We start from the raw sequence: 27,415 nt of genomic DNA on the forward strand, positions 1-27,415 counted from the left end.
GTATTCAATTGGTAAGTTTAGCTTGTTCTAATTCTTCATTTTTGGCCACCTCGCCGCATTCGTACCGTTGATAATCAATAATTTCTAAATTATTTTCTTTTAGCACTTCGCCAACTGTTCTCTCTTCATCGACTAGAAATTCTTGATGGATAAGGGAAGTCTCATCATCCTTATTACTTAATGGTTCATCTTTGCCTTCTTCTCCTACCTTTTGTGGATTTAAACCAATTATATGTTGGCAAAGATTTTTTTGCAATTCGTCGTCTTGATGAGGAGTACGAAAGGCTATAATAGCGCCATATTTACCAACTTGCGTAACGTTTTGTGTAGATGCTATTGACGCGGCTTGAGGGTGGGCATAACCAGACAGTTTTAAATCATTGTTAACCTTGAAACATATGGCCCGTCTAATGGCGGCATTCTCACCAACGGTTCCTGTTTAATTTTTGTGTAATATATATTTGTATAAGAACACTATGTAAATGTTTGCATATTTTGTTAGTATGAGAAATTAAATCAATTTAATCTCACCTATTAGCAAAGCTAAATGGTCGGCCAAACTTTTGCCGTCCGGTGCCTTTAGATTCCGCAAAGCTTCGGCTTCGAAACCAGACTTTGAAAAGAGATTGTTTTTCAATACAATTTAAACATAAATTTATAATTACTTACCTTCCACAGGTCGCCATCAAATTGTGTTAGTTCGGTGTACTGGGCGCACACACGAGAAACATGATCCACAAATATTTTGAAATGTTCATTACGGGCCACAAAGTCAGTTTCACAATTCACTTCAACCATGGCCCCGATATTACCACGTACCAAAACACCTACCAGACCTTGAGAAGTGACTCTTTGCGCTAATTTAGTAGCTTTCGACCAGCCCATACTTTGAGCCTGTTCATTTAGCCATTTCTCTGCCTATAAAGATATTTCTACTTAGGTATTCTACATTTTTGTTTACATTACGTACCAATTTAATATCATTGTTGTGCAATTCCAAAGCCTTCTTGCAATTGGCAAATGTATAGCCTGTCTTTTTGCGTAAAGTTGCTAAAGAATTTTTTTCGACACTCGCCATTGCCAAACGGCTGATGTGCAAAAAACGTGGAAACTTTTGGAAAATCATTTTATTTTATTTATATATATATAGTGTATAGTTTTTCGAAATACGCAAATGCGGCTTTTTATAACATATATATAGTTTCGAATAACACCTAGGAAACCAAGGAGTATTTTATGTTATTTATAACTGACGTATGTTAATATCAATTTTAGGAAACTTTTTCCAATACGGTGCAGTCACTTGGAAAAAATATTCATTTCAATTAATAATCATATAACTTTCAATCAGTAAAGGAGAAAATATTTTTTTGATCAATTTACATAAAGAATCGTTCTTATTGAAAAAACTTTAGCGATTCTTGGGATATAATTGGGCAGATTGGATAATTTATATTTCAATCAGCGTCCGCTAAAATAAAGATTATATTACTGATTAATATCACTGATTAATTTTATATAAATTTACGCAATGAGACGTACCGATGTTAAAGCTGGTAAGTTTTGATAGATACTCGCAAGAATTTTTATTTTCAAAACGAAAATGTATCCTTTTTACAAATTTTTACGCAACAAAGAGCGCGAACGAGAAAATTTTCTTTTTTTGTTTAATTTAAAAGGTACGACAACGTGAATTTGCCAGTATATCCAAAAAAAAAAAAAAAAATGTCTTTATAGATAGTTTTTAATTATGCTTTTTTTTGTGCAAACACATCAGCTGGATGTTTTTTCCGGTTGTTTTGCTCTTTGGCAAACAGCTGTTTTTAATTCTTTTAAACTAATTGTAGAAAGTAACGGTGCTATCAACACTTTTCAATAATTTAATTTAGAACGTGTAAAGACGCAAATGAAGATGAATGAAAATTCTTTCACATTATTGTCGGAAATTATATAGAAAATAAAAAAGAGGCATTCTACCTGCATTCATAAGGCACTAAGAAGATTGATCACATTTAATCTCCTTGCGGCCGCTTTTAAAATAGCTTTAATATATTAATCATCTTTCCGCATATTATCAAAATGTATTGCATAGATTTAAGGCGCATAACGTATTAACTCTCTATTTGTTTGATCAACTGTTGCTGAATCGATTTTGAATTTTCGATATATTTATTATTAATGGGCCATTCGCTGCCATCAATGTTTGCTTCGTCTCAGTCAGCGTATATATAAAAAGTTAATGTTTCGTTAACTCATACACAATAGTGCGATTTCAATATCTCTGTGATGCACTTAATGTAGTAATTGTCTATGTCTTCGCTATTTAATAATTGCTAACGTTTAAAAAAATTTAAGTCTAGATGGCAGGAGAAATTTTTTTCACGATCCAGAGTGTAGGTGCTGTATTTTTTTTTTGTTTCAATCAATAATAAGCTAGAGAACCAAAGATATATTTGTTTTTCTTGAAAAGCGGAAAATAGGCATTTTTCTAGACGGAGAAACGACTCATCCATAAAGCGTACTTATCAAATCTATTAATTTCCTTAACTCTATAATATAATTGATGGCTTTGAATCGACAGAAAGGAATGATAATGACATGGACCGATATGTGGATACTACAGGCAAACAATTGACACCATTTACTTTACATTAAATATTGAAGCATTAATCTACAACTTAGCCACCTATTTGACTTGCCTTTTTATATTAATGAATGATCAAGCTACTGTGCCCATATTTGAGGGTGGGCATAGTGCCTTCGCTTTTATTTTTTTCCAATTTTAAAAACGTTAATAGTTTATTATTAACTATTTACTCACAATTTCTTATGATTTCATAGAGTCCGCAAATAAGAAGGCTTGTGCAAATCTTAGATTTGTTCACAATCGTCCCAAACCTGACGTTCTGCATAGCATACTGTGTTCTAAGGCCAATACTCGATACAATGCAAGGCGTTTATGGTATGAACTTAATATGCCCGAGTGTACCAGTGACATATTGGATGGTAAAATGTTGTCATCATCACTACCGCCTGGCTTATTTCACCATCCTAAGCCTATGCGTACACTAGCTAGACGACAAAAGAGGAAACAGAGTAAGTAAATAAGTAAGTATTTTATTTTAACTAAAAATCTTAATGTCCGCAGAACCTATTTCGTATATGCAAATGCGTTTAGAAAGGGAAAATTTTCGCAAGAAATTGGTAGAATTAATTGCGCGTCCCAACACTGCAGACATGAAACCGAGTGTCACGGATTTAGACGCTGAATTTCCCAACACCGAAGAGAAAGAGATTTTGCGTTATTATTATTACATTAAACATGGTATCGATACCATCCATGTAGCACCCATGAGCCAAAAAGTGTTGACTAGGTAAGCGCATTTTAGTTTTATGCTCACAATTATTGTATATTAAGAATTTATTATCTTCCGCTTTAAGGATAACCAATCAAATACCGCCTTATTTAAATAAATGGGCTGTAGCTTTGCAAGAGACTATCGAAGAAATCAAATCTGATTATTTGTTCGCAATGAAAAAAGCTGTAGTCGATTTTGTCTTACAAAATTCCTTAAGCAGCGCGAAAAAAAAATCGAAAATTAAAATAACTAAAGAACGTAAAGAAGCGAAAGCAATGTACAATAAATGGCGCTATCGGTATGTTAGAGAACAAATTTTAAATTTACTTTTAAAAAAGTCTTGTTTTGTGTAAAGAAAACAGAGAGAAAGTTTTTTTTTTGAAAATTAGTTAGGTAGAAAGATAGGTTGGCCACTTTAATTAAGAAAGTTAGCCCCCCAAGACAAGCATCATTGCGAGCACTAAAAGGAGCATACAGGTTGTTACCTAACCTGATTAGATTATGGGACCTATTTATCTATTTGGTATAGAGTGAATCTCTTTTAGTTGTAAAGAACAAAACTGATCTGCAGTCAGCAAAACAACAATTTTCTTTCACAACTTGTAAAGAGTGCTCTATGAGGGATTCCAGATAGACACTCCACTGCTATTTAGCAGCGACTAATTAACTCAGCAGTAGCTTGTGCACTGTACATAGTAGTAAAATTTTCATCCAGCATTTGTTAATGTTCCTTTTGCTCGCGGAGAAAATGTTTCAATTGTCGTTGTTGCGTTTGCTAAGAGCAAAGTTCCATGAAGCGATTGCGTTGGTCTTGATGAAAGCACGACAATAAAAAACACCACTCCAACAAGTGTAGCTGCACGAGTTTAAAGTGCCAAAACCTTGAAAAAGCATTGCTTCACGCCTTTCACCATAATCAACTCTTCTTCAGCTGTTCCAAGGATTACAAAAGAATTTTACGAAGCTTTACAAACTTGACACAATCCGTAAAAGTTCGTAAAAGTTCGAAACCTACAATTAGTCTGAAATTGCCTAAATCATTTAGAGTAGAATGAGTATGATCAGGTAGGTCGATTGCTTTAAGGAGAACTCTCACGAGAAAATTAACACGGCTGCAGCACCAGATAAACTGCGAACATCTCTGTTTTCAAAAGAAATAAAAAATATATTTTTAATCATTACTCATAAACTTATAGCAGATAAATATACAAAAAGTATATTCTGCGGGCGATGCCTAATATTATAGAATATTAACATTTATTTTTCTTTAAATACCTTTATAACTCGCAGAAATAAGTTTCAAAAATCCCATAAGATTTATAAAATTTATAAATTCTTGGACATTTTCAAATTTGGTATGTATCTAAGAATGTCCATCCGTCCGTCCGCCCAACCGCGTAGTGTCTGTGACAAACGTTTGCCCGATATCGCCTACAAAATTTGGAAAAGAATTTGGAAATGACCAAAACTTTTCAAAGGACACGCCTACTAAGTCCACTCGTACATTTGACAAAAACTTTTATCTTGAAAATAAAAAAATCAGTCTCGCCCACTTCTTATTGTAGAGCTCTTTGATCTATTTTTTTTTTTGTCTTTTCTAGGATAACGGTTATGGGTAAAAGATTCCGTCACGACCGAATATATTTTTCGTAGTCACTTTAATATAAAAATTCAAATATTTTTTTTCCAAATTTTCCAAGTTATGATGAGAATCGCTGTCGTTTGAAAACCTTTCTATTCTGCATACATCGCAGTGTGGCTAATATTTTGGAACTATGGAATTCCCAATATAAAGACAAAACCTTCTTGGATATCGAAGCTTTGAAAAGTGCTGAAAGACCTTATGATTTATATGAATTTTCGGTAAGGACTGTGCTTTTCAATACTCATTTTCAAATATTTTTTAAAATTTTGTTTCTAGAATTGCGTCGGTCATCAGGCGAGCACTATGAAGGAGAAATTGGCTACGGCTTGGCAAGGCGAAATTCATTCGATTTTGTTAAACGCCAGTAGGCGAAAAATGATACCGGACGTGCGGCGTAAAAAGTTGATAAAATGTTTTTTTAATTGTGTTGCCGCTTTAATGACACAGCAGTTAGAAGACATGTGTATACGCAGCATTAATGCTTTTGTTAATTTAATATGCAATTACGGGGTAATAAAAATATTTAGGAAAACGTGACATGAATGAACTTTTAAGTAACTTTGCTTTGCTTTCGTTTAGAAAACTTTTCCGGGTTTTGTTTTATCGGTTATGCTAGAGGATGAAGATGTCATACGGTTTAATCCCAGTTTTGAGAAATTTCAAGCAGAACTTTTGCGTTTACTCGAAAACATAGTATTAGGTGTGCAGAATATGAATCGCATCGAAACCATGCTTTACACAGATTTGCGCATCGCAACGAAGTTATCCTTAACTCCAGCTATACCCGAATCAATTATAACCGATAAACGTAATCGGATTTGTGAATTGCTTGAAGAGCAACGTATTGGTCCCGAATTACGCTTGCAAGACTTTGATAAATATATTAATTTGATGAACGGAGTCGACTCACAGAATGTACAAAACTTTATAGAATCTGGGCCAAGCTTTGACCAATATTGCGAAATGGTTTTTTATTACCGTGAAAAAGGCGAACAAATTTCCAGAGACATTTTTGGCGCGATACGAATGGGTTTGTTCGACTTTCATCGTGAGGGATTCATATCAAACCTCGAGGAACTTGCTAGTTATATGCAAACACAATTATTGAATCGAATGATTACGGATCAACAAGAGGAGATTGTCAGCTTAGGTAAGGAATATGAAACTATAGGTAAAAAAGCATTAACTATACCTAAAGACACGGCCGAACTGATGAGTCTTAAGAGTTATGTAATCAACGCCGAAGAGAATCTCGTGCCAGAGATGGAACAACGGCTACGCGTGAATATGTCTCATATTTTATGGCTTATGGATAACATACTTTTCTCCCCGCTTCAAATAAAAGCCAACAGCACGACCATTCAATGGTATCTGAAAATGGCTTCTATTTTTGAAGAGCATCGTATTATAATAGCCGATAAGGTTATTGATTATCAGGAATCGTTAAAAAAACGCATCGAAGCTTTTAGACGTGAACTGCAAACATACTTTGAACAGGTACAAACCTATCCAGAATGGGGTGATATCAAACAATTGGCCAAGTATAAACGTAAAGCTAATATTTTGGATGCTCGCTTGGTGCAAGCCATGGACACTGTCGATCATATTAATGAAGAAGAAACCGCCTATGGTTGGGATTTAACGCAATATCCTACACGTAAAAAAACTCACGATCTACTGAAACCGTACAAAACATTATACGATGCTGGGCAAGAGTTCTTCGATAAGAGTGAATTATGGATGAATTCACAGATAGGCTCATATGAACCGGATGTAATAGCTGAAGACGTTTCAAGCATATATCGTATTATACAAAAGCTGGAAAAACAATTAAGCGATCGTCCACATACCTCGGAATTAATAAGAGACGTAAGAAATGTCGTTCGTTTTGTCAAACCCCTTTTTAAGCTCAATTCTTTTATTAGATCAAAGAAAATATTGAAAGATTTCGGGAAAATATGCCAATTATTAGTACATTGGGCAATCCGGGTATGAAAGCTAGACATTGGGAACAGGTTTCCGAGATTGTTGGCTTCCCCATCAAAGTCACGCCAGAATTAACATTAGCGCGCATTATTGACTATCAATTAGAAGAATATGTGCCCAAATTTGAATTCATTTCGGAGAGTGCTACCAAGGAGAATAACCTGGAAAGAGCCTTAATTCGAATGGCCTCTGAATGGGAAGATGTTTCATTTTCTATAAGCCCGTATCGGTATGTTTTTGAATATGAACAATGTTACTTTAAAGCAAGAGCAAATAATGTTGTATAATTTCTTTATTATAGAGACTCAGGTACTTACAAGCTGTCGGCAGTGGATGATATACAAATTCTTTTGGATGATCAAATCATTAAGACTTTGACCATGAAAAGTTCCCCTTATATAAAACCATTCGAAAGCGAAATACTGTTAGTAAATAAGTTTTAAAGTTGTGTTCTTGATAATTTCCTTCTCGTTGTAGAAAATGGGAAGCAAAACTAATGCTTTTACAAGATATCCTCGACGATTGGATTAAAGTGCAAGCTACTTGGATGTATTTAGAACCTATATTTTCCAGTCCGGATATTCAGCAACAAATGCCAGAAGAAGGCAGGCGTTTTAGCGCTGTGGATAAGGTACATCTAATGATTAATTAAAGTTAATAAGAAAGTCAGTAAGAAAATTAGTGGAGAGCTTTCGCGCCATTTTCCAATATAAAAAACATAGAACCTCTTCATGATGTCACTTTTCTTTCATTGCTTTAGTTTACGTGCGATTAATAATTAATTATGTAAAAAACAAGATTAGAGCAAGCAGTAGTGTTCCTATTTTTTAAGACTTTTTATGACAATTAGCAGCGTGCAGGACTTCGAGAAGAGCTTTAGTAAATTGAGCAGACGTATTTCTTCAGGGAATGCAGTAATTTGCGGAGGCTTTCCTTGTTGCTTCTTTTTATGCCTTGATTATGTAAAAGATGCGCAAAGGTTGCTTTTTATGAGGCTCGAACGTCTGACAAGTATAGCAGCAGCAAGCCATCATGAATTTTGAAACAAAGCAAAAATTTTTCTTTGTAACCTCAGCGGCGGGTAAGCAAATTCTAGGTTGACAACGATACCATTGAGAAGAATCCACGAATTCTGTGTTGTAATTTTTAATATGCCTAAGCTTACAGCACTTAAGTTACTTTCAAGTCCATTCGTATCCGTCCAAAAAAAAAAGACAAATAAATTTTTCATCTTCGATGTAAGTTTTCTTGTTTTTATTAAATTATTAGACCTGGAAAGAACTCATGAAGCAAGTGAACGCAGATCCCGCTGTTATGTCGGTGGTGGAAATTGACAAAATGAGTGAAAGATTGAAAAAATCCTTTAATCTTTTAGAGATAATTCAGAAAGGCCTGAATGCAGTAAGTGACAGTACATTTGAAAAAGTTGAAAGCTTAGTTTAAGTCTTCATTCCAAACTCTATGCATTCTTTTTTAGTATCTTGAGAAGAAACGTTTATACTTTCCACGATTCTTCTTCCTATCGAATGATGAGTTACTCGAGATCTTGTCGGAAACTAAGGATCCGACGCGCGTACAACCTCATCTTAAAAAATGCTTTGAGGGCATCGCCACGCTTTATTTCACAGAAGAATTGGATGTTACTGTAATGCGTTCATCGGAACGTGAAGAAGTGCAGCTAGTTGAAGCGATATCCACTGCAAAGGCCCGTGGTCAAGTAGAGAAATGGTTATTGGAATTAGAGATAAACATGAAGAAGAGCATACATATGAAAATGAGTGAGGCCTTCTATAGCTATCCACAAAGTGTACGCCATAAATGGGTATTGGTCTGGCCCGGTCAATGTGTGCAATCGATTTCCTTGACATATTGGACTCTGTCAATAACGGAATGTTTTCTAACGGATGATCCTGCAGCGAATTTGGAAAAATATTTGCAAAAGAATAAAGAACAGGTACGCAAAGCACATAAATCCTTCCCTGCAACTGAAACCAGACGGTTTCACATATAATATATAAAAACTTATAGATAGCGCGCATTGTGGATTTAGTTAGAGGCGACTTGAGTACCCAAAATCGTATAACTTTAGGAGCCTTAGTTGTCTTGGATGTGCACGCTCGTGATGTCTTAGCAGAAATTGTAGAAAACAAAGTCACCGATCTTAATGACTTTCAGTGGTTATGTCAGGTAAGCCTTCGGCAGCAATCCGATGAGTACCACGATTCCAATTAAATATGCTTTGCTTTTTAGCTGCGATATTATTGGGAGGATAATAATTTGGATACGCGTATGATTAATTGTGGCTTGAAATACGGTTATGAATACTTGGGTAATACAACGCGTCTGGTGGTAACCCCTTTAACCGATCGTTGTTATCGCACCTTGTTTAGTGCTTTGAATTTGCACTTGGGTGGAGCACCTGAGGGTCCCGCCGGTACTGGTAAAACCGAAACCACCAAAGATTTGGCGAAAGCCGTAGCAAAGCAATGTGTTGTGTTCAATTGCTCTGATGGTTTGGATTATTTGGCCTTAGGAAAATTCTTTAAAGGTTTAGCTTCGTGTGGTGCATGGTCATGCTTTGACGAATTTAATCGCATCGATTTGGAAGTCTTGTCTGTGGTAGCTCAGCAGATATTAACGATACAACGCGGTATTAATTCTGGCAGTTCGACATTGGTCTTTGAAGGTACGACCCTAACTTTGGATCCGACATGTGCATGCTTTATTACTATGAACCCGGGCTATGCTGGTCGTTCGGAATTGCCTGATAACCTAAAAGTAATTTGTAAATGTAAATTGCCTCCAGCATGTAATCAATTCTTCTCATATTTTAGGCTCTCTTCCGTTCGGTGGCTATGATGGTGCCCGATTACGCTCTTATATCTGAAATTGAACTTTATTCATACGGATTTTTAAGTGCTAAGCCCCTTTCTATTAAAATTGTGGCTACTTATCGTTTGTGTTCTGAACAACTGAGTAGCCAAAGCCACTACGATTACGGCATGCGCGCTGTGAAATCTGTTCTGAAAGCAGCTGGTGCTCTTAAATTGCGTTATCGTGATGAAAATGAAGATATTTTAGTACTGCGTTCCATTAAGGACGTAAACTTGCCTAAATTTCTCAATCAGGATGTGCCACTATTTCAAGGCATTACTTCGGATTTGTTTCCGGGCACTATTTTACCCGAACCAGACTACGTACTTTTCAATGAATGCTGTTATAAAATTTGTGAGAAGAATAATACACAATGCACAGACTTTTTTTTGGAAAAAGTTCAGCAGGTATGACATCTGATTGCATTCCGGAAATTTGGTTATTTATATTTGTGATCATTTTACCTTTGTCTAAAGCTTTACGAAATGATTGTGGTACGTCATGGTTTAATGCTGGTAGGTTTACCGTTTGGAGGCAAAACTACTGCATACCGCATATTGGCAGATACTTTGGAATGTATAGAGAAGAAAGTAAGAAATCTAACACGATTTTGTTAGTTTTATTTCATGCTACTTTTTTATATCATATCTTGTAGGGTGGTGCGGAAAATCGTGCTATTTATAGCGTTATGAATCCTAAAGCAATTACCATGGGACAGTTGTACGGTCAGTTCGACTTGGTCTCTCACGAATGGAGCGACGGCGTTTTAGCTGTTCTCTACAGACAATTTGCAGTATCTGATACACCCGAACGTAAATGGCTGTTATTTGATGGTCCTGTCGATGCGATTTGGATTGAAAATATGAACACAGTACTCGATGACAACAAAAAATTGTGTTTGATGTCGGGTGAGATTATACAACTTTCTCCCACAACCAATCTAATATTTGAGCCAATGGATTTAGAAGTGGCCTCACCTGCTACAGTGTCACGTTGCGGAATGATTTATTTAGAGCCTGGTTCATTAGGATGGGACCCTTTGTTTACGTCCTGGAAGAACAAATTGCCTAGTTCGTTTCATGCTGTCGCCAAACAGTTACTTACCTACTTAATGCACAGGTTTTGCCCTTTGCTTTTATTCGTGGTACGAAAATGTTCGTTGGTAGAAATTGCTCCGACCTCCGATAGTAATCTGGTGGCTTCCTTAATGAATATCTTTGATTGTTTCTTGGACGATTTCAGAGATGAGAAATTTGTGCAAAACCTTTTAGATATTGATATGAGAGCGCAAATTGAAGGAGTATTTCTATTTTCGTGTATTTGGGCTTTGGGCGGTTCTTTAGATTCCGCTAGTCGGGATAAGTTTAATATCGTGTTTCGCGGTTTAATGGAAAAGAATTTTCCCGAATCTCTGTACGAAACGTTTGGCATACCGGACCATCTGCAAGCACAACCGTTATCGAAGCCTTTCATTTTTCCCATGCCTAAACAAGGTTCAGTGTTTGATTATCGTTTCATTAAAGAAGGTAAAGGTAAGTGGCGACCCTGGCAAGACGATGTTGCAGCTGCACCACCAATTCCACGCGATATACCCGTTAATCAGATAATAATTACAACAAATGAAAATGTTCGATGCACTGCATTGCTGGATCTATTGGTGCGACACGGAAAACCGGTCATGTTTGTCGGTCCCACTGGTACTGGCAAAAGCTGTTATATCATTGATTATATGTTAAAGAAAATGGATTTGAGTGTTTATAAGCCTTTACTAATTAGTTTTTCGGCCCAAACATCCGCAAATCAAACTCAAGACATAATCATGTCAAAATTAGATAAACGTCGTAAGGGGGTTTTCGGTCCTCCACTCAATAAAAAGTTCGTGATCTTTGTGGATGACGTTTCGATGCCTTTGAAAGAGACTTACGGGGCTCAACCACCTATAGAACTCTTGCGAATGATGATGGATCATTGGATGTGGTACGATCTAAAAAATATAATACCTATGAAATTGATCGACTTGCAAATGATTTGTGCTATGGGTCCTCCCTCGACTGGCAATACGGTTACGCCGCGTTTCCAAAGACATTTCAATGTACTGGCGATTGATGAGTTCAACGACGATATCTTACGTGGGATATTTAGCAAAATCGTTCTTTGGCATTTAGATACAAGGTAATAGCACTGAATGCTACTAATCAAATAGAATTCATAATTATAATTCGGTTTAAAATGTAGAGGATTTTCCAAGGCATTCGATCCCTGCATTGAGGAGATCGTTGATGCTACTTTACATATTTATAATACGGCCAAGAAAAATCTGCTCCCAACACCGGCCAAGTCTCATTATCTCTTTAATCTGCGCGACTTTTCGCGTGTCATTCAAGGTGTCCTCCTTTCGGTACCTGAGGCCATGGAGGATATAAATTCCATGCGACGTTTGTGGGTTCATGAAGTATTTCGTGTTTACGGTGATCGTTTGGTTGAAGATTCAGATCGAACTTGGCTTTTCACTGCCGTATGCGATCAAGTTCGGCTGAGTTTCGATGTCTCAGCAGAAGTATTGTTTGCACGTCTCGTTAGCAAAGGTCATCCGGTCACCGAAGCAGATTTCCGTCGACTTATTTACTGTGACTTTGCAAATCCGAAAGCGGATAGCAAACAATACATAGAGGTAATTGATTTGGAAGAGTTACGTTCGGTGGTGGAATCATTTTTAGTTGAGTATAATAATATGTCGAAGAAACCTATGAATTTGGTACTCTTCCGCTTTGCCGTGGAACATTTATCGAGAATATGTCGCATATTAAAGCAGCCACGCAGTCATGCTCTGCTAATTGGGGTCGGTGGCTCCGGACGTCAGAGCTTGACCCGTTTGGCTTCGCATATATGTGACTATGAACTCTTTCAAGTAGAGATCACTCGATCATATGGGCCATATGAATGGCATGAAGATCTTAAAGTTATCTTACGCAAAATAAGTTCTTCAGAATTGCACGGTGTTTTCCTATTTACCGATGTTCAGGTAATGGAAATGTCCATTGAGGTGTTGAAAATAAACAAAATTCAAAAAAAAATCTTTCCAATAGATTAAAGACGAATCATTTTTAGAGGATATAAATAATCTTTTAAATTCCGGTGAAGTACCGAATCTCTTTAGCAATGAAGAGAAAATGGAAGTTGTGGAAAAAATGGCTCAAATCGATAAACAGCGAGATAAGGCCGTACAAACAGACGGAAGTCCAGTCGCTTTGTTTAACTTCTTTGTTACTGTATGTAATGAACCTCTTCAATGGCATGTGTATCTTTAACTTTTTGATCTTTTGTTAGACTTGCAAAGATCAATTGCATATTGTTCTCGCTATGTCTCCAATTGGTGACTCGCTACGTATGCGTATACGTAAATTTCCTTCCGTAGTCAATTGTTGTACCATCGACTGGTTTCAGGCTTGGCCTGAAGATGCTTTGTTAGCAGTGAGTACTAGGTTTCTAGAGAAAGAAGAACTCACAGCTGTAGAAAGAAAGGCTTCCATAGACATGTGCATGGAGTTTCACACTTCCACACAGGAGTTAGCTGAAATATTCTACTTACGGTTGAAGCGACGTAATTATGTGACACCTACATCCTATTTGGAACTTATACAAACTTTTAAGGAGTTACTGAATAGGAAAAGAAAGTGAGTTCAAAATTTTGTAAAATAAAAATTTTAGCTTACGTTTTATAATATTTCTTTAGTACTATTATGACGAATAAGAATCGGTACTTGACTGGAATCTCCCAATTAGATATCGCTGCACAACAAGTCAGTGTTATGCAAGAACAATTGACGGCACTGGAGCCAAAGTTGAAAGAGGCTGCAGAAATTGTGGCGGTTCAAGTAGCCAAAGTTACCGAGGATAGTAAAGCAGCTGCGGAACAACGGGAATTGGTTAAACAAGATGAAGCGGCTGCCAAAGAACAAGCGGCTGTGGCTATGGGCATCAAAGAGGAATGCGATGCAAAACTAGGTGAGGCTCTACCCATTCTTAATGCGGCTTTAGCTGCTTTGAATACTTTAACTGCCGCCGATATTGCGGTAGTGAAGACGATGAAAAGCCCACCGATCGGGGTGCGTATTGTCATGGAAGCCGTTTGCATTTTAAAGGATCTTAAGCCAGAAAAAGTACCGAACCCAAGTGGTGTGGGAACCATTGAAGATTATTGGGGACCATCAAAACGTGTTTTGAGCGATATTAAGTTTTTAGACGGGTTATTGAATTTCGATAAGGACAACATACCAGTAGCAGTTATGGAAAAACTTCATAAACGCATCTTAAACAATGAAAATTTTGACCCGGATAAAGTGAAATTAGCTTCGACAGCCTGTGAAGGGTTATGCCGTTGGGTTCTGGCTTTGACTAAATACGATGTGGTTGCCAAAGTTGTAGCACCCAAAAAAATAGCCTTAGCTAAAGCAGAGGCAACATACCAAACAGCACAGAAACTTCTTGATGAGAAACTTGCACAATTGGCGCGGGTTGAAGCAAATTTGGCCGCCATTCAGAGGATTTTGGACCAACAACTCAGAGAATATGGGTAAATTACTTCATCCTTTTTAAATTATATCTCCGAAAGCTTTCACTTTCATTCTTTTCTTTTTTGTAGAACACTGCAAGCTGAACACGAAGCCTGTACAAAAAAATTACAGCGAGCTCAAGAGCTAATTTCGGGATTGGGTGGTGAACGCACTCGTTGGTCTGAAACAGCCCGCCAATTGGGACGTGTTTATAACACGTTAACAGGTGACGTTCTTATCGCATCTGGGGTAGTGTCCTATCTTGGACCGTTCACGATTGACTTTCGTGTTGATCAAATACGCAAGTGGGCTGAAAAATGTGCTTCGTTCGGTGTCGTATGCAGTCAAGATTTTCAATTGGTCACTGTATTGGGCGAAGCAGTAGAAATACGCAATTGGAACATTTGCGGCTTGCCAACGGATGCTTTCTCAGTGGAAAGTGCTATTATGATGAAGTGAGTAAAAGTAAAGATAAGAGTTTTTGATTGTGTGTGCGCGTGCATGTGGCATCATCAAAGAACTACTAAGATAGTTCCAATTAAAAATAATGTTACAATACTTTGGCGAATTTTAAAAAGCAAGAAAATTATATTCGTATGTGACCGAATCTTCTACATTCTGCACCACAGATCGATCGGGAATTTGAAGATAATCGGTGAAATATATACCTTAAAATGGAGTTTTCTTGTCTACTAACTCTGAATATGTTTACACGTACAAACACGTATGCCCACAATGCTGGAATGGAGGTTTAAAACAAAAAAACGAGTAGCAACTTTTGTTACTTCCAAATAGGAAGTTTTGCGAAAAGGAAAGTAGTGCTGTTCGCGGATAATTAAGGAAAATGGGAATGATGTTGAGGCTTACAACAAAACTTGTTTTCTTAAGGCCTTAGCGGCAGATTCAATGCCAACATTCTTTTTCCCTCAGATAATTGCAATTTTTGTTTTTTTTCCTATGTAGCTTTCGATTGTCATTACCGACCTCCTTGAAGCTACTTATCTACTTATCGTTTGAATGCATTACCATTAGAACAGTTACGTGTTTTTGTAAAAGTTTTAACATACTGTAAACAAAATCTAATTCCAAATCACAGTGTCTTCATGTGCAGATGGCAAAAGATACTGGCTCTTTAATCGCTAAAATTTGACTATCTTTGGATGTCAGATTGACAGTTTTGAAATTCTCTTTTGCTTCAGTAGATGGCTTTAGTAATTTTTTTTTACATTACAGTTGCGCCTATTTCCTTAATAATTCTTTTTCAGAAATGCTCGCCGTTGGCCTTTGATGATAGATCCCCAAGGTCAAGCTAACAAATGGATAAAGAATTTGGAAAAAGCGAATCGCCTCTGTGTTATACGTCTTAATCAACCCGATTATACGCGCGTTATGGAAAATGCTATTCAATTCGGTTTACCAGTTTTACTAGAAAATATTGGTGAGGAATTAGATCCTATTCTGGAATCAGTATTATTGAAGCAGCTGTTTAAGCAAGGAGGCGCTCTTTGTATAAAATTAGGCGACACGGTGATTGAGTACAATCACAACTTTAGGTAAGTTTTAATAGGAGACTTGGCTTCTTTTCTTTGCGAAGACGAAACATTTTTTGCAATTTTTATAGGTAACATATAAAGGGCTCATCGAATTCAAATGAAGACTTCTTATTTTGTATTTAATATTGTAATAATTCTTGTACTGTTAGATTTTATATGACTACCAAGTTGCGTAATCCTCACTATTTGCCCGAGGTAGCTGTCAAGGTGACCTTACTTAATTTTATGATCACAACTCAAGGTTTGCAAGATCAATTGCTGGGCATAACAGTAGCCAGGGAACGACCAGATTTAGAAGCGGAAAAGAATAATTTGATTGTGCAAGGTGCTGAAAACAAGCGTATGCTAAAAGAGACGGAAGACAAAATTCTTGAAGTATTATCATCGGCTGCCAATATTTTGGAAGACGAGACCGCTGTGCAGATACTAAGTTCCTCAAAAGTCTTGGCTAATGAGATCAGTGAGAAGCAAATTATTACCGAAGCCACAGAAAAGCAAATCGATATTGCCCGCTTGAGTTACGTACCCATAGCCGAACACTCTACGATTCTCTTCTTCACTATAGGTAAATATCTCATTATATAAAATACTACTTTTATGCTTTCATTAGGATTTTTTCGAAATTTTCAGTTGATTTGGCCAATATTGACCCTATGTATCAATACAGTTTAGCTTGGTTTGTGGCTTTGTTTATATCATCCATTGATAATACGGACAAAGTAGATGATATTGCAGAACGTTTATCTGATTTGCGAACACATTTCACTTACAGTCTCTATGTCAATATATGTCGCAGTTTATTTGAACGGGTATGTAAACTATAAACTCATACTAAATATTTAATATCAACTAGCGGGATAAGATTTATGTGCTTTATGTGGAACGTAAATCAGTTGATTAAGAAAGCAAGAAGACAACGAAAGCGTGATACATATATTGCGAACTAATTACTTGCAACTTATTCACCTAAACACTGTGCATGGCAGTAGCGCTCTTTACACCATGACCTGCTTTAAAGTTCTAAGTCGATTTTAATACTCACTTCAGCTTTCCACATTTTACAAGTTTGGTCAATTCTGTCCGCGATGCGTATAATGAGAACAGACATTATTTCTGTTAAAATTGGCGGGTCGCAAAATGCGTCGTACGTTACAGGAGTCACGTAAAAAAATAAAATAAAAAATAAGTGCTTCCCGTAAGAAGCTTTACAGTTTTTATTTCCCAGGTGCTCAACATTCTGAATATGTGTCTGAAATCCCAAATGTCTTTAGAAAGTGTTAGCGTATAACACGCTCACTTACATATACAGGAAACCTTTCATGCAACTTCTTCAGTTGATTGCAGGACCAAGACTTCACCTGGCGTTGTGTGTTATGTTGGAGAAAATGTTTAAGAAAAGTGAAGCATTTAGTTAGTGAATGATTAACATTAACATGACATTTTTTTTATGATATATGGATTTTAGACGTTCAATAACTTTTTCCCTCTAAGCTATAAACTCTTGTATTTTGTTGGTTATTCAGCAAACAATAGCCGCTTTTGCCGATGTAAGACTTAAGCTGCAGCAAAGTTATTAATTCCAAAAAGTTCGAAGGGCTCCAAGTTGTTGACTGAGACATTTCACCGACTTTTCTCGAGAAATATATTTTTTATATAAAGGCATTTCATAGCAAGCCATTATAGTGGAAATGAGCCGCTGCAATATGTTTGCTCATTGGAAATGTAGATATCGAACAAGCTTTAAACGCTGCAACTACAAGATTGCAAACTTTTTCATCTAGAGTAGGTCCAAATTTAAATAATGTTTTGTGGTCCATTGCGTTCACTTTATTTAATACTTATTCAACTTGTGCGCTATTTCTGTTGAATATGTAAACAACAACAGCAGATGTGGACATATTTTGTCATATCTATTATACAGCAGTTATGGAGTGCAACGCTCATGCCTACGCAGCATGTTACGCTTGCAATTATATTATTTAAAACAGGAACTTGTGCGTTATTGGGAAGAATATATTATAAATGGTAAGCAGACTGGTTTACCTCGAAATAATAGATCACATAATAGATCACCTTTTTTCTGAAAATAGGAAAAATCATCTGCGGCTATCCGATATTATAGAGTATGAAGATTTAGTTTTTTTTCTTTTTTATTCTTTTTTATGATAACGGTAATGAGCATAAAATATTCGGGCACGACCGAATGTAAATTTTTAAATTGTTGTTGTATTTTTAATTTTTGTACATGAGCAGCGTACGCGTGTGTTAATATAATTTCCATAAAATCTTGCGTTTTAATTTCAGGATAAGCTTTTGTTTTCGTTGATCTTGAATATTAATCTGATGAAATCTGAAAATCGTATTGAAAACGCGGAATGGCTATTCCTTTTAACGGGTGGTGTCGGTTTAGATAATCCCCATAAAAATCCGGCTAAGTGGTTGGGTGTGCAGAGTTGGAATGAAATATGTCGATTATCAGAATTGCCAAATTTTAAAGGACTCCGCGAACATATAGAACAAAATTTAGCACTTTGGAAAGCTTTTTTTGACTCGCCTACCCCACAAGATAATCACAGCATACCAGAGCCATGGTCGGCTAAGCTTTCCATGTTTCAAATGCTGCTAATATTACGGGTGTTGAGGCCAGATAAATTGGTACCAGGTGTATTGGCATTTGTTTCAAGTAAGTGAAAATATCTTTCATATAAAAAATCAATTTTAATTCATTACGAAATTAGATGAAATGGGCCAAAAATATGTGGATCCCCCGCAATTTGATTTAAGCGCTTCGTTTGCTGATTCTCACTGTTGCATACCACTGATATTTATTTTAACACCGGGCTCTGATCCAACGGCGACGCTCTTGAAATTCGCAGATGAGCAAGGCTTTGGTTCGAATCGTTTATTTTCATTGTCTTTAGGCCAAGGCCAAGGTCCAATAGCCGTTAAAATGATAGACGATGGTGTCAGGCTTGGCAATTGGGTCGTATTGCAAAATTGCCATTTAGCTAAGAGTTTTATGCCAAATCTGGAAAAAATTTGCGAGGGTATGGTACCTGATTCTACACATCCAGATTTTCGTTTGTGGTTAACATCATATCCAGCTGAACATTTCCCTGTAGTAGTATTGCAAAATGGCATTAAAATGACCAATGAACCACCCAAAGGTTTACGGTCTAATGTTGTTCGCTCTATGTTAAGCGATCCAATATCTGACCCAGAATGGTACGAATCATGTAAACAAAACCAAACTTTCAAGCAGTTGATCTACTCGCTATGTTTCTTTCACGCCGTCATACAAGAGAGACGTTACTTTGGTCCTATTGGTTGGAATATTCCATATGAATTCAACGAGACTGACTTGAGAATAAGTCTTATGCAACTGAAAATGTTTTTGGATCAGTATGAAGGAGTTAATTATGATGCTTTGCGTTATCTAACGGGCGAATGTAATTATGGTGGTCGTGTTACCGATGATTGGGATCGTCGGACACTCAAGACAATTTTAAATCGTTATTATTGTCCAGAGGTATTAGATCTCGAGAATCCATTTTATTTCGACGAAAAGAAAATCTATTATATACCAGCACTTAAAGAAGTGGACAATTATCTATCGTACACAAAAGATTTACCGCTTGAAACGGAACCAGCCATATTTGGATTTCATGCTAATGCCGATATCATGAAGGATCAAAAGGAAACTGATATGCTCCTAAGTCACACTTTATTAACACAGGTAAGGAAAAAAAAAATTTCAATTGCTTTTGCGTATCTGTTGGTTGCAGCAGGCAAAGACGAATTACGTAGATTTTTCATGGTTTTTAAATTTGCAATAATTAAAATTTGTTTTTAAAATTCGAATTCTGTTTGCAATTAAAAAAAAGGATCGTCTGGTAGGTACTAATTTCACAAGTATCTTGACATATATAATATTATTTTCTATTTCCAATTTTTAAAAGGACCTCCAAGAGAAACGCGTAAGTAAATTAGGTCATATGGCTTTTCATTTGAGTTTACTTCATACGTTCTGTTTTTATTGTTAAACTACGCAGCTTCTGCAAAAATCACAGCGTTACTATAGAGAAATTTTGTCAAAAAAATTTCCTGAGAACCTTTTCCTTCCCCATTGTCCCAAATGTCCTGAATTTGTTTCCCTTTTCTACCTTCACAAGGATACTTCAGGTTCAGGTGACGACTCGGGTGGAGGTGCACAATTAACGCCTGAAGAAGTAGTTATTAATGTTGCAAGTGACGTATTGTCCCGTTTACCGAAAGACTTTGACCGGGAAGCTGCTCTGGCCCGCTACCCAACCAGCTATCATCAAAGTATGAACACCGTTCTAGTCCAAGAGATGACTCGCTTTAATGTTCTCTTAAATACAATACGTACTAGTTTGATAACTGTACGTAAAGCTATTAAGGGTAAGTAAGTTTCTTTAGTTTTAAGACAAAAATGAAATATATTTGTATTCATTTGTATAGTCGTGTACGGGCGCACAAATCTAAAAAAAAAATATAATGTATATGTGCATCATGACAGAACAAACATCAGATTGAAACGATCCACTAAGTGGAGTAAGAAAGTCTGATTAAAATCGATGGTTTGGGTCTTACTCCTTTAGCTGATTCACGTGAATATTCATGATCCGAATCTTTTGGCGGCATTATGCTCTTTTTTTTTTTTTTTTTAGCTTCATCGGTCGTCTCTTCTAAGTCTTCTTTTTCTTCCTCTTTTTTGGTCTCATCCGTCTCCTGGTCTCCATTTTCTGCACGAGCGTCATTGTTTTTCTCCTCCAAATTTTCTCTTTCTTCTTCCTCTCTTTCGGTCTCATTAGTCTTTTCGCCTACAGTTTCAGTGCGATCATCATCGTTCTGCTCTTCTTCTTTTTCCCCTTTAGCTTCATTGGTTTCATCTTCTTTAAAATTACAAAGAAAAGGCGAGATCCCAATTTATTACATATATACGAGCGAAATAACACTATAGTCAATCTTACCTGTGTAATGGTCAACAAAGACCGTTGCCTCAAAGTCTTCAGAAACTGGAAGTAGAGACTCTAAGTCTTCGCTTAGCTCAGCGGTGGCACTTCCCTCAGTTTCTGGTTCGTATTCGTCGACGACGCTGTCATCGTCGTCGCTGGGTGCGTAATCCGGTGCAAACAAAAAGTCTTCAAGTTTTCCTAAGTCATGACTGCTGGGTATAATACGTACGGGCGGACGTTCTGAAGTATCTTCAGGATGCTCTCCATAACTGATCAATTCCATTAAGAACTTGTCGATCGATAATAGGTCCGTGTCCATAAGCAAAAGTTCTTCGTCTGGCTGCAATGTTTTGCCGTAATCCTGGGACACCAAATTTTTAACTTGCCAATCAGCTATTTGTACCTCACTTAATCGTACTCCATCGCTATCTAAGGAATAGTACCTTTGTCTTTCTCTTGATTCTGTATGCACGTCAGCGTGCGAATCCATAGATATAACGTGTTGTTCTTTAGGACACTCAGGCTCTTTAGCATCGATTTCCTTAAATATTTCATCTAAGAAATCAAAAATTTCATTGCGAAAGATACGTTCCGAGGGCGTAAAATAGCGTCGACCTGGTACTGCGTAACGAATAAGCTTACGCAATATAGCATGAATTTCCTGATCAGCCTCACGATCCTCATCCATGGAGCTGCTCTCAGTCGACTCATAATAAAGGTCTGTATCAATTAGGCGATCAATAATTTCATTGGCAATCAAATTTGAAATGTCATAAGACTCCGTTTTTTCAAAGGTATTTTCAAGTAAAATATCGTAGATAATGTAATTTATTACAATCTTTCTTTCATTTTCACAAATGATTCTTTCCTTATCCGGAATGATGTTTTCACGCAAAGCGCATCTTAGTTGATCATAATTAAGAGGATTTTGAATTTCTTTGAAAGATTGTAACCACTTCTCAGCCTCTTTATCTACTGCCTGGGCCATTTTCATCACGTCATCTTCAGCTACTTGAGCACTGTAATTCTCAATGTCGTTGGCAATAATTTTTTCTAAATATTTTTCTGCAACTTCTCCATCTGCTTTACAGCATAAACGATACATTTTTTCATAAGTGGCACGCATGCAATTCTCCTTTTGTCGCAAGCCAGCCTCAACCGCTTCGCGATGCCATCGCTCTCTTAAAGCCAGCATGCAGTAAAAGTGAAGTTTGCGCTGTTCTTCGGCTCGTTGCAGTTCTTCTCCTAAGAAACGCATTAGCCAGCCGATGGTAGAGCCCTCATATAGTTGCGTAAGACCTTCACATTCTTCGTTACGAAATTCATTGTTCAGGAATATATTTTGTGATTTCGTTGCTTTCATTTGCGCTGCGGATTCATCCATTTCTTCTTTACGCCTAGCAGCATCTTGTTTTTCCGAAAGGGTGGGTTCTTTTTCCACTCTCTCCTCCGATTCTCCTTCCTCGATCTGCCTAAAGCTGACTTCGGTGCCAACTAATTCCTCATTTAAATCTTTAGCAGTCATTTCATATGTTCGTGTGCTTTCATCCTTTTCTGCAGTCGGCGCTCCTTGTTTGGTTCTGGCTGCAAGACATTGCGGTTGTAATTTATCTTTCTGGAAACTATGACGTAGATACTAGATTGTAAAAAAAAATTACAATATTAGATATTATATTTCACTTTCGTATAAACTTCAACTAACTTTTAAGCTCTCGTACAATTTTTTCAGATTATTATCTGAGCAAAAGTTCTGCTCATATTCCTTTATGTTTTGCTTAGGTTTCGACCATTCTTTAAGTTTGGCAAACGGACACTTTAGATCTTCAGAACTCATTTGCACTATCTGTTTTTCTAAATCATTCATACGTCTATCGAAAGCTTTACGTGAAGCCTTGAAGTGACGTCTGTTGGGATTAACACCGTAACGCATTTTAGGTGCATAGTATTCTGAATTAGTGTTGCCCAGATCGTACGTAATTGGTTTCTTATGCCACATATTTGACTGGTTTGCATGCTTCACATTTAATACTCTTAACGCCCGATTATATTCTACTTCATTTTTCTTTAATGCAGCCTTTCGCCGCTGATCAATTTTCTCGTAACTCATTGATATACGTTTATTCGAAGCTATGTGCATGCGTTGCTCGCGATCATTAAACATGCGTATCAATAGTTCTAAACGTAGCATTTGACATTCTTGTATATACTCTTCACGTTCAATCCAATGCTCCCATTCGAATGCTTCAAGAATGCGCCTATGTTTAACTTTTAGGATTTGTTCGCGAGCAGCTTTTTGCTTACGTTGCATATCAAGTTTAAAAGCTTTGAGAAATGCCCAACGCTTACGAGCCCTTTCTAGAACTTCAACTTCATAAAGACCGGGGGGTCCATCACCGGGTAAAATAGTGGGCAATTTAAAAACTTCCGTATCCTCTAGTTGATGTTGATCCTCCGAAACGCTCGGCAGAAAAGGCAACGTTTGAGCTGAAGATTCTCTAAAAGATTAAATAACGTGCATCTGTAAAAGAATATTACTAGAGAACGACCTTACCGATAAAGAGTTTGAGTGCCACGAATTTGACTGCCTTTAGTTTTTTTTTTATGGATTCCACAAGTCCTTCTGCTAGCCACTGTATTGGCGTCGCCTAGCTTCAAATTGACCATATTTATGTTAACTTGTGGGAGTTCCTCTACGGTGTTCGAATCGGCGCCTGGTATCAAACATAAACGGTGATTAAAATCATTTTATTTATTGCATTATTGTTTAGGTAGCACCTCCAGTTAATTTTCTGCGTTTGCTGCCTACATTATTATATAAGCTACCGGTATCTTCGGTGCCTGTTAATAGCTTTGACGAGGAATGTGGTCGTCGTTCATTATTAATATAGTCAACGAAAAAAATATCGGTGTCAGTAGATGTAGAAGCAGAGCTCATTGCGATTGAGTTTTCAAATTCTAACTCTATATAACGACTTTTATGAAGTGCGTTTCCTCCACTTTTACGCAGTTGTTTGCTAAATGCCATGCCTATTTTTTTTCAACAGAAATGATTTATCCCGTTTTTTATTTTAAATATTAAGTGGTTTCGTTTAAAAAAAGTTCTCATCAGATACAGAAAATAATAATATGAAAATTTTCTTTTATTGACAGTTTTCATTGGCTGGCAGCTTGGTTAGCAAGATTTGCCAATTTATTAAAAAAACAGAATTAATCGATGACAATGCGTAATATAAAGCATCGTAAATGGAAAGAGAAGGAACGTAAAATATGAAAATATAACGAATCATGTTAAAAATGTAGCTTAACTAAGAGGAATGAAGATTGAAAGAATTATACCACGTATTGTCTAAAGTTAATCGAGGATTGGCAGCGTAACAAAATTAGAACAGATCTGAGGCATTGCCTGTGCCTTAAAGCTTTGATTCTGCCAAACCCTGACTTCTTATGTGCCATGATACTTATAATCGGTGGTCTATACTTCTCTTTGAAAAGTATAGTAAAATAATTCAGTGGTTTGAAGAGTATGTATGTATAAGGTTTAACACTGTTTGTCCCTTCGCAGTATCTGCATTCTTGATAATTGTGACAAAAGATCGAAATAAGCTTTTTAGCTTAGCTTTTTTTTCCCCAAAAAAGGACGTTAAAAACGGTCAGCCTACAAATGCATCAAAAATGAAAATTCAAAGAGTTTTTGACAGCAGGCTGTAACAGACAACAGAATATTTGCTTGTTGTTAAAATTTACCATAAACCGATATTAAAACCATGTAAGAGACGATATTAAGACTCATACGAGGATATCGTTCATTCAATTTATACCGATACTCACTGCTATGTACGAATCTCTCTCTCTACTCCTAAACTTAATATATTGGTATTTGCCACACGAACACGTCTTTTGCCCACTTTTAACATTCATTTCTTTGTGCTTTTTAGGACTCGTGGTTATGTCAGCGGCCTTCGAAGCAGTCTATAAATCCATTTTAATCGGCAAGATACCTGGCATGTGGGCTTCGAAATCTTATCCAAGTTTAAAGCCTCTGGGCGCTTATGTTACTGATTTCTTACGACGCTTGGATTTCCTGCAGGTACAAAGAAGGTGTTAACATATTTTGTTTGTATTGCAGTTGATCCTATCCCTTTTATTTTACCTAAAAGCTTATATCGTGTCCAAATTGTTAATGCTTGCAAAACCACAAAATTAGAGCTAGAGAAAAGTTCAATGTTCGTGTAATCTACAAAAAAGCTTATGTGAGCTTGCGATAAAGAACTTTTTACATTTTAGGGTTATGTTTGCGAATTTCCGTATTCCATTTAACCATGAACTTATTTAGCTACGTTATTTGTATTATTGGTAAAATAAAAGCAGATTTATGTTGAGAAGTGTCCAAAAATGGATATTCCAATGTTTAATAAAAATGGCATAACGGTTTACAGCTTAGTTTTTATTCCAAATCAAAAAAAAAAAAAACTTCTTTGATGGCCCTGTATTTACTGGGAGAGAAGTTTTGATTTGAATTTCGTATCATTTATTAATTTTAAAGCTGAAATATTTTCCTTCTAATATAAATACCAAAAATAAAGATGAATACCCTACGTTCTTCTATCCTAGCTTGAGAACTTCAATATTGCTTCCTATTAATTTCTTATTTAACATCAATTTTTAAATGATTTTTTTTAAATTTACTTCTCAGATATTTTTGGGTTGAAATTAAAAATCAGAATTCAAAATTTTACAAAGCAAAAAATATCAAAACTCTATAGTGGGACAAGGCCCATCGTACAGAACGTCGCTTAATAGATTTATTCGCTTAACAACTGTTCAAAATAAGGTGTCATACGGCGAGTGGCCGAAAAAGTGGGCCAATCCGAACCATTTTCGTCCCTGAGCCAAAAGAAATTCCCAGTTTTGAACACCTTGACATATAACAGAAAGGACTAATTTTCAATACTTCTTCCGATAAAATACTTTTTCCGATAATTTGATCACGTAGGCCTATTTGTGATATCGCACCACGTATAGGGATTCTCATGAAAGTACGCTCTTCCGTGGCGATATCTATTTTGCGGTCGGACACAATTGGAAAATCATAAAATTTTAGTTGACGTTTTGAGTAACCTCCGATGTGAGGCTTTTCACGGAAATTATGCATTTTTATGGAAATAATATATAATCTTTTGGTGTATTATTGAGAAAATGCAGGAATGACTGTAATAGGTAAAGTTGAATGGGTTGTCTAAAGTTCGGTCTTGCTTGACTATGTTCTTGTGTTTCGAAATATTATGAAGAAATTTACTACATTAACATGTATTTGGTCTAAGAACAAGAGCTGTTCAAGTAGTTACGTTAGACTGATTACACTTTTGCCACCGCTCCCCAACATAACAAAGTGTTTGGAAAAAATTATCCATATCTTTAACGCTTTGGCATATTAAATTTGGATGGGATCACTACAATACTTTCTATATAAACGTTCTCATAGAGAGTATAAAAGTTCTCAGAAGATGTTGATGCAATCTAGTGATCTCTCTATGACATACACATTTACTATGATACGGTATATTTTTAGTATTGCTCCGCACATAAGTGTACTCCTCGAAAGTGTTCATTCGGCAACAATGTCCAGTTCTTGGAATTTTATAATGAAAGCACAGCTGCTATTAAGCTGTTATTTTGCTTAGTTATTATAGTGCACATTATTTGCAATATACTTCTAAATTAACTTAAAACTTTTAACATTAATTAAACGAATCCCATAATTGTTATTGTTTCCAAATTTCTTATCATGCTTTAGAAATGGTATGAGGAAGGGCCTCCGAGTACTTTCTGGTTATCCGGCTTCTTTTTCACCCAAGCTTTCTTGACGGGCGCTCAGCAGAATTTTGCTCGCAAATACGTGATACCTATCGATCTATTGATATTTGATTATGATGTTTTACATATGGAGGAAGATCAAACTGGCGGAGTGCCGGCCCCTGATGATGGTGTTTTCGTCTACGGTATATTCTTGGAAGGGGCCCGTTGGGATCGTGCTGAAAATTGTTTAGCTGAATCATTTCCGCGCGAACTATTTGATCGTATGCCGGTCATATGGATGAAACCATGCAAGCGTAGTGATCTGAAGCAAAGACATATTTACACTTGCCCACTGTATAAAACAGCAGAGCGTAGAGGTGTATTATCCACCACGGGACATAGTACTAATTTTGTTGTGGCAATGCTTTTAGAATGCAGTCCCAGACATCAAATATCACATTGGATTATTCGCGGTACAGCTTTGCTTTGTCAACTGAGTTTCTAAATGCTAGTTTATTTAAGTAAATCCATTTATTTTGATAAATACACACTTAACTTTAGAAAGTGGTTTGATTTAATGAAATCCGCTTCAAAAGTAGTTGAAAAACACTTGGAAAAAGAGAATTTGCCTAATCCTTATCAAAAGTAATGTTCTCTCTCAATATTTATT

The 27,415-nt window shown here is 36.5% G+C and overlaps 2 protein-coding genes across 2 annotated transcripts; one reads left to right on the forward strand and one right to left on the reverse strand.

Annotated features, from left to right (window-relative positions):
• Positions 1-1,745, reverse strand: LOC119633437 (elongation factor Ts, mitochondrial). Its single transcript, XM_038026992.1, has 5 exons — positions 1,543-1,745; positions 971-1,471; positions 670-918; positions 532-613; positions 1-435 (listed from the first exon to the last, which is right to left on the reverse strand). The coding sequence occupies exons 2-5, from the start codon at positions 1,124-1,126 to the stop codon at positions 5-7; spliced, it is 918 nt and encodes a 305-aa protein (XP_037882920.1). The 5' UTR covers positions 1,127-1,471; positions 1,543-1,745; the 3' UTR covers positions 1-4.
• On the forward strand, positions 1,532-27,415 carry LOC119632919 (dynein heavy chain 7, axonemal-like). Its single transcript, XM_038026073.1, has 32 exons — positions 1,532-1,556; positions 2,842-3,096; positions 3,149-3,374; positions 3,442-3,657; positions 5,060-5,222; positions 5,281-5,514; positions 5,584-6,873; positions 6,930-7,219; positions 7,292-7,414; positions 7,468-7,621; positions 8,260-8,391; positions 8,468-8,944; positions 9,019-9,177; positions 9,241-9,768; positions 9,825-10,271; positions 10,341-10,454; positions 10,520-12,036; positions 12,100-12,886; positions 12,951-13,133; positions 13,192-13,538; positions 13,598-14,437; positions 14,507-14,872; positions 15,683-15,970; positions 16,120-16,535; positions 16,601-16,779; positions 18,275-18,653; positions 18,709-19,706; positions 19,855-19,863; positions 19,930-19,947; positions 20,023-20,392; positions 24,885-25,036; positions 26,744-27,415. The coding sequence occupies exons 1-32, from the start codon at positions 1,532-1,534 to the stop codon at positions 27,248-27,250; spliced, it is 12,189 nt and encodes a 4,062-aa protein (XP_037882001.1). The 3' UTR covers positions 27,251-27,415.

The sequence above is a fragment of the Glossina fuscipes genome, unplaced genomic scaffold (genome assembly GCF_014805625.2).
Source record: "Glossina fuscipes isolate IAEA_lab_2018 unplaced genomic scaffold, Yale_Gfus_2 2, whole genome shotgun sequence".
In the NCBI taxonomy this organism is placed as follows: domain Eukaryota; kingdom Metazoa; phylum Arthropoda; class Insecta; order Diptera; family Glossinidae; genus Glossina; species Glossina fuscipes.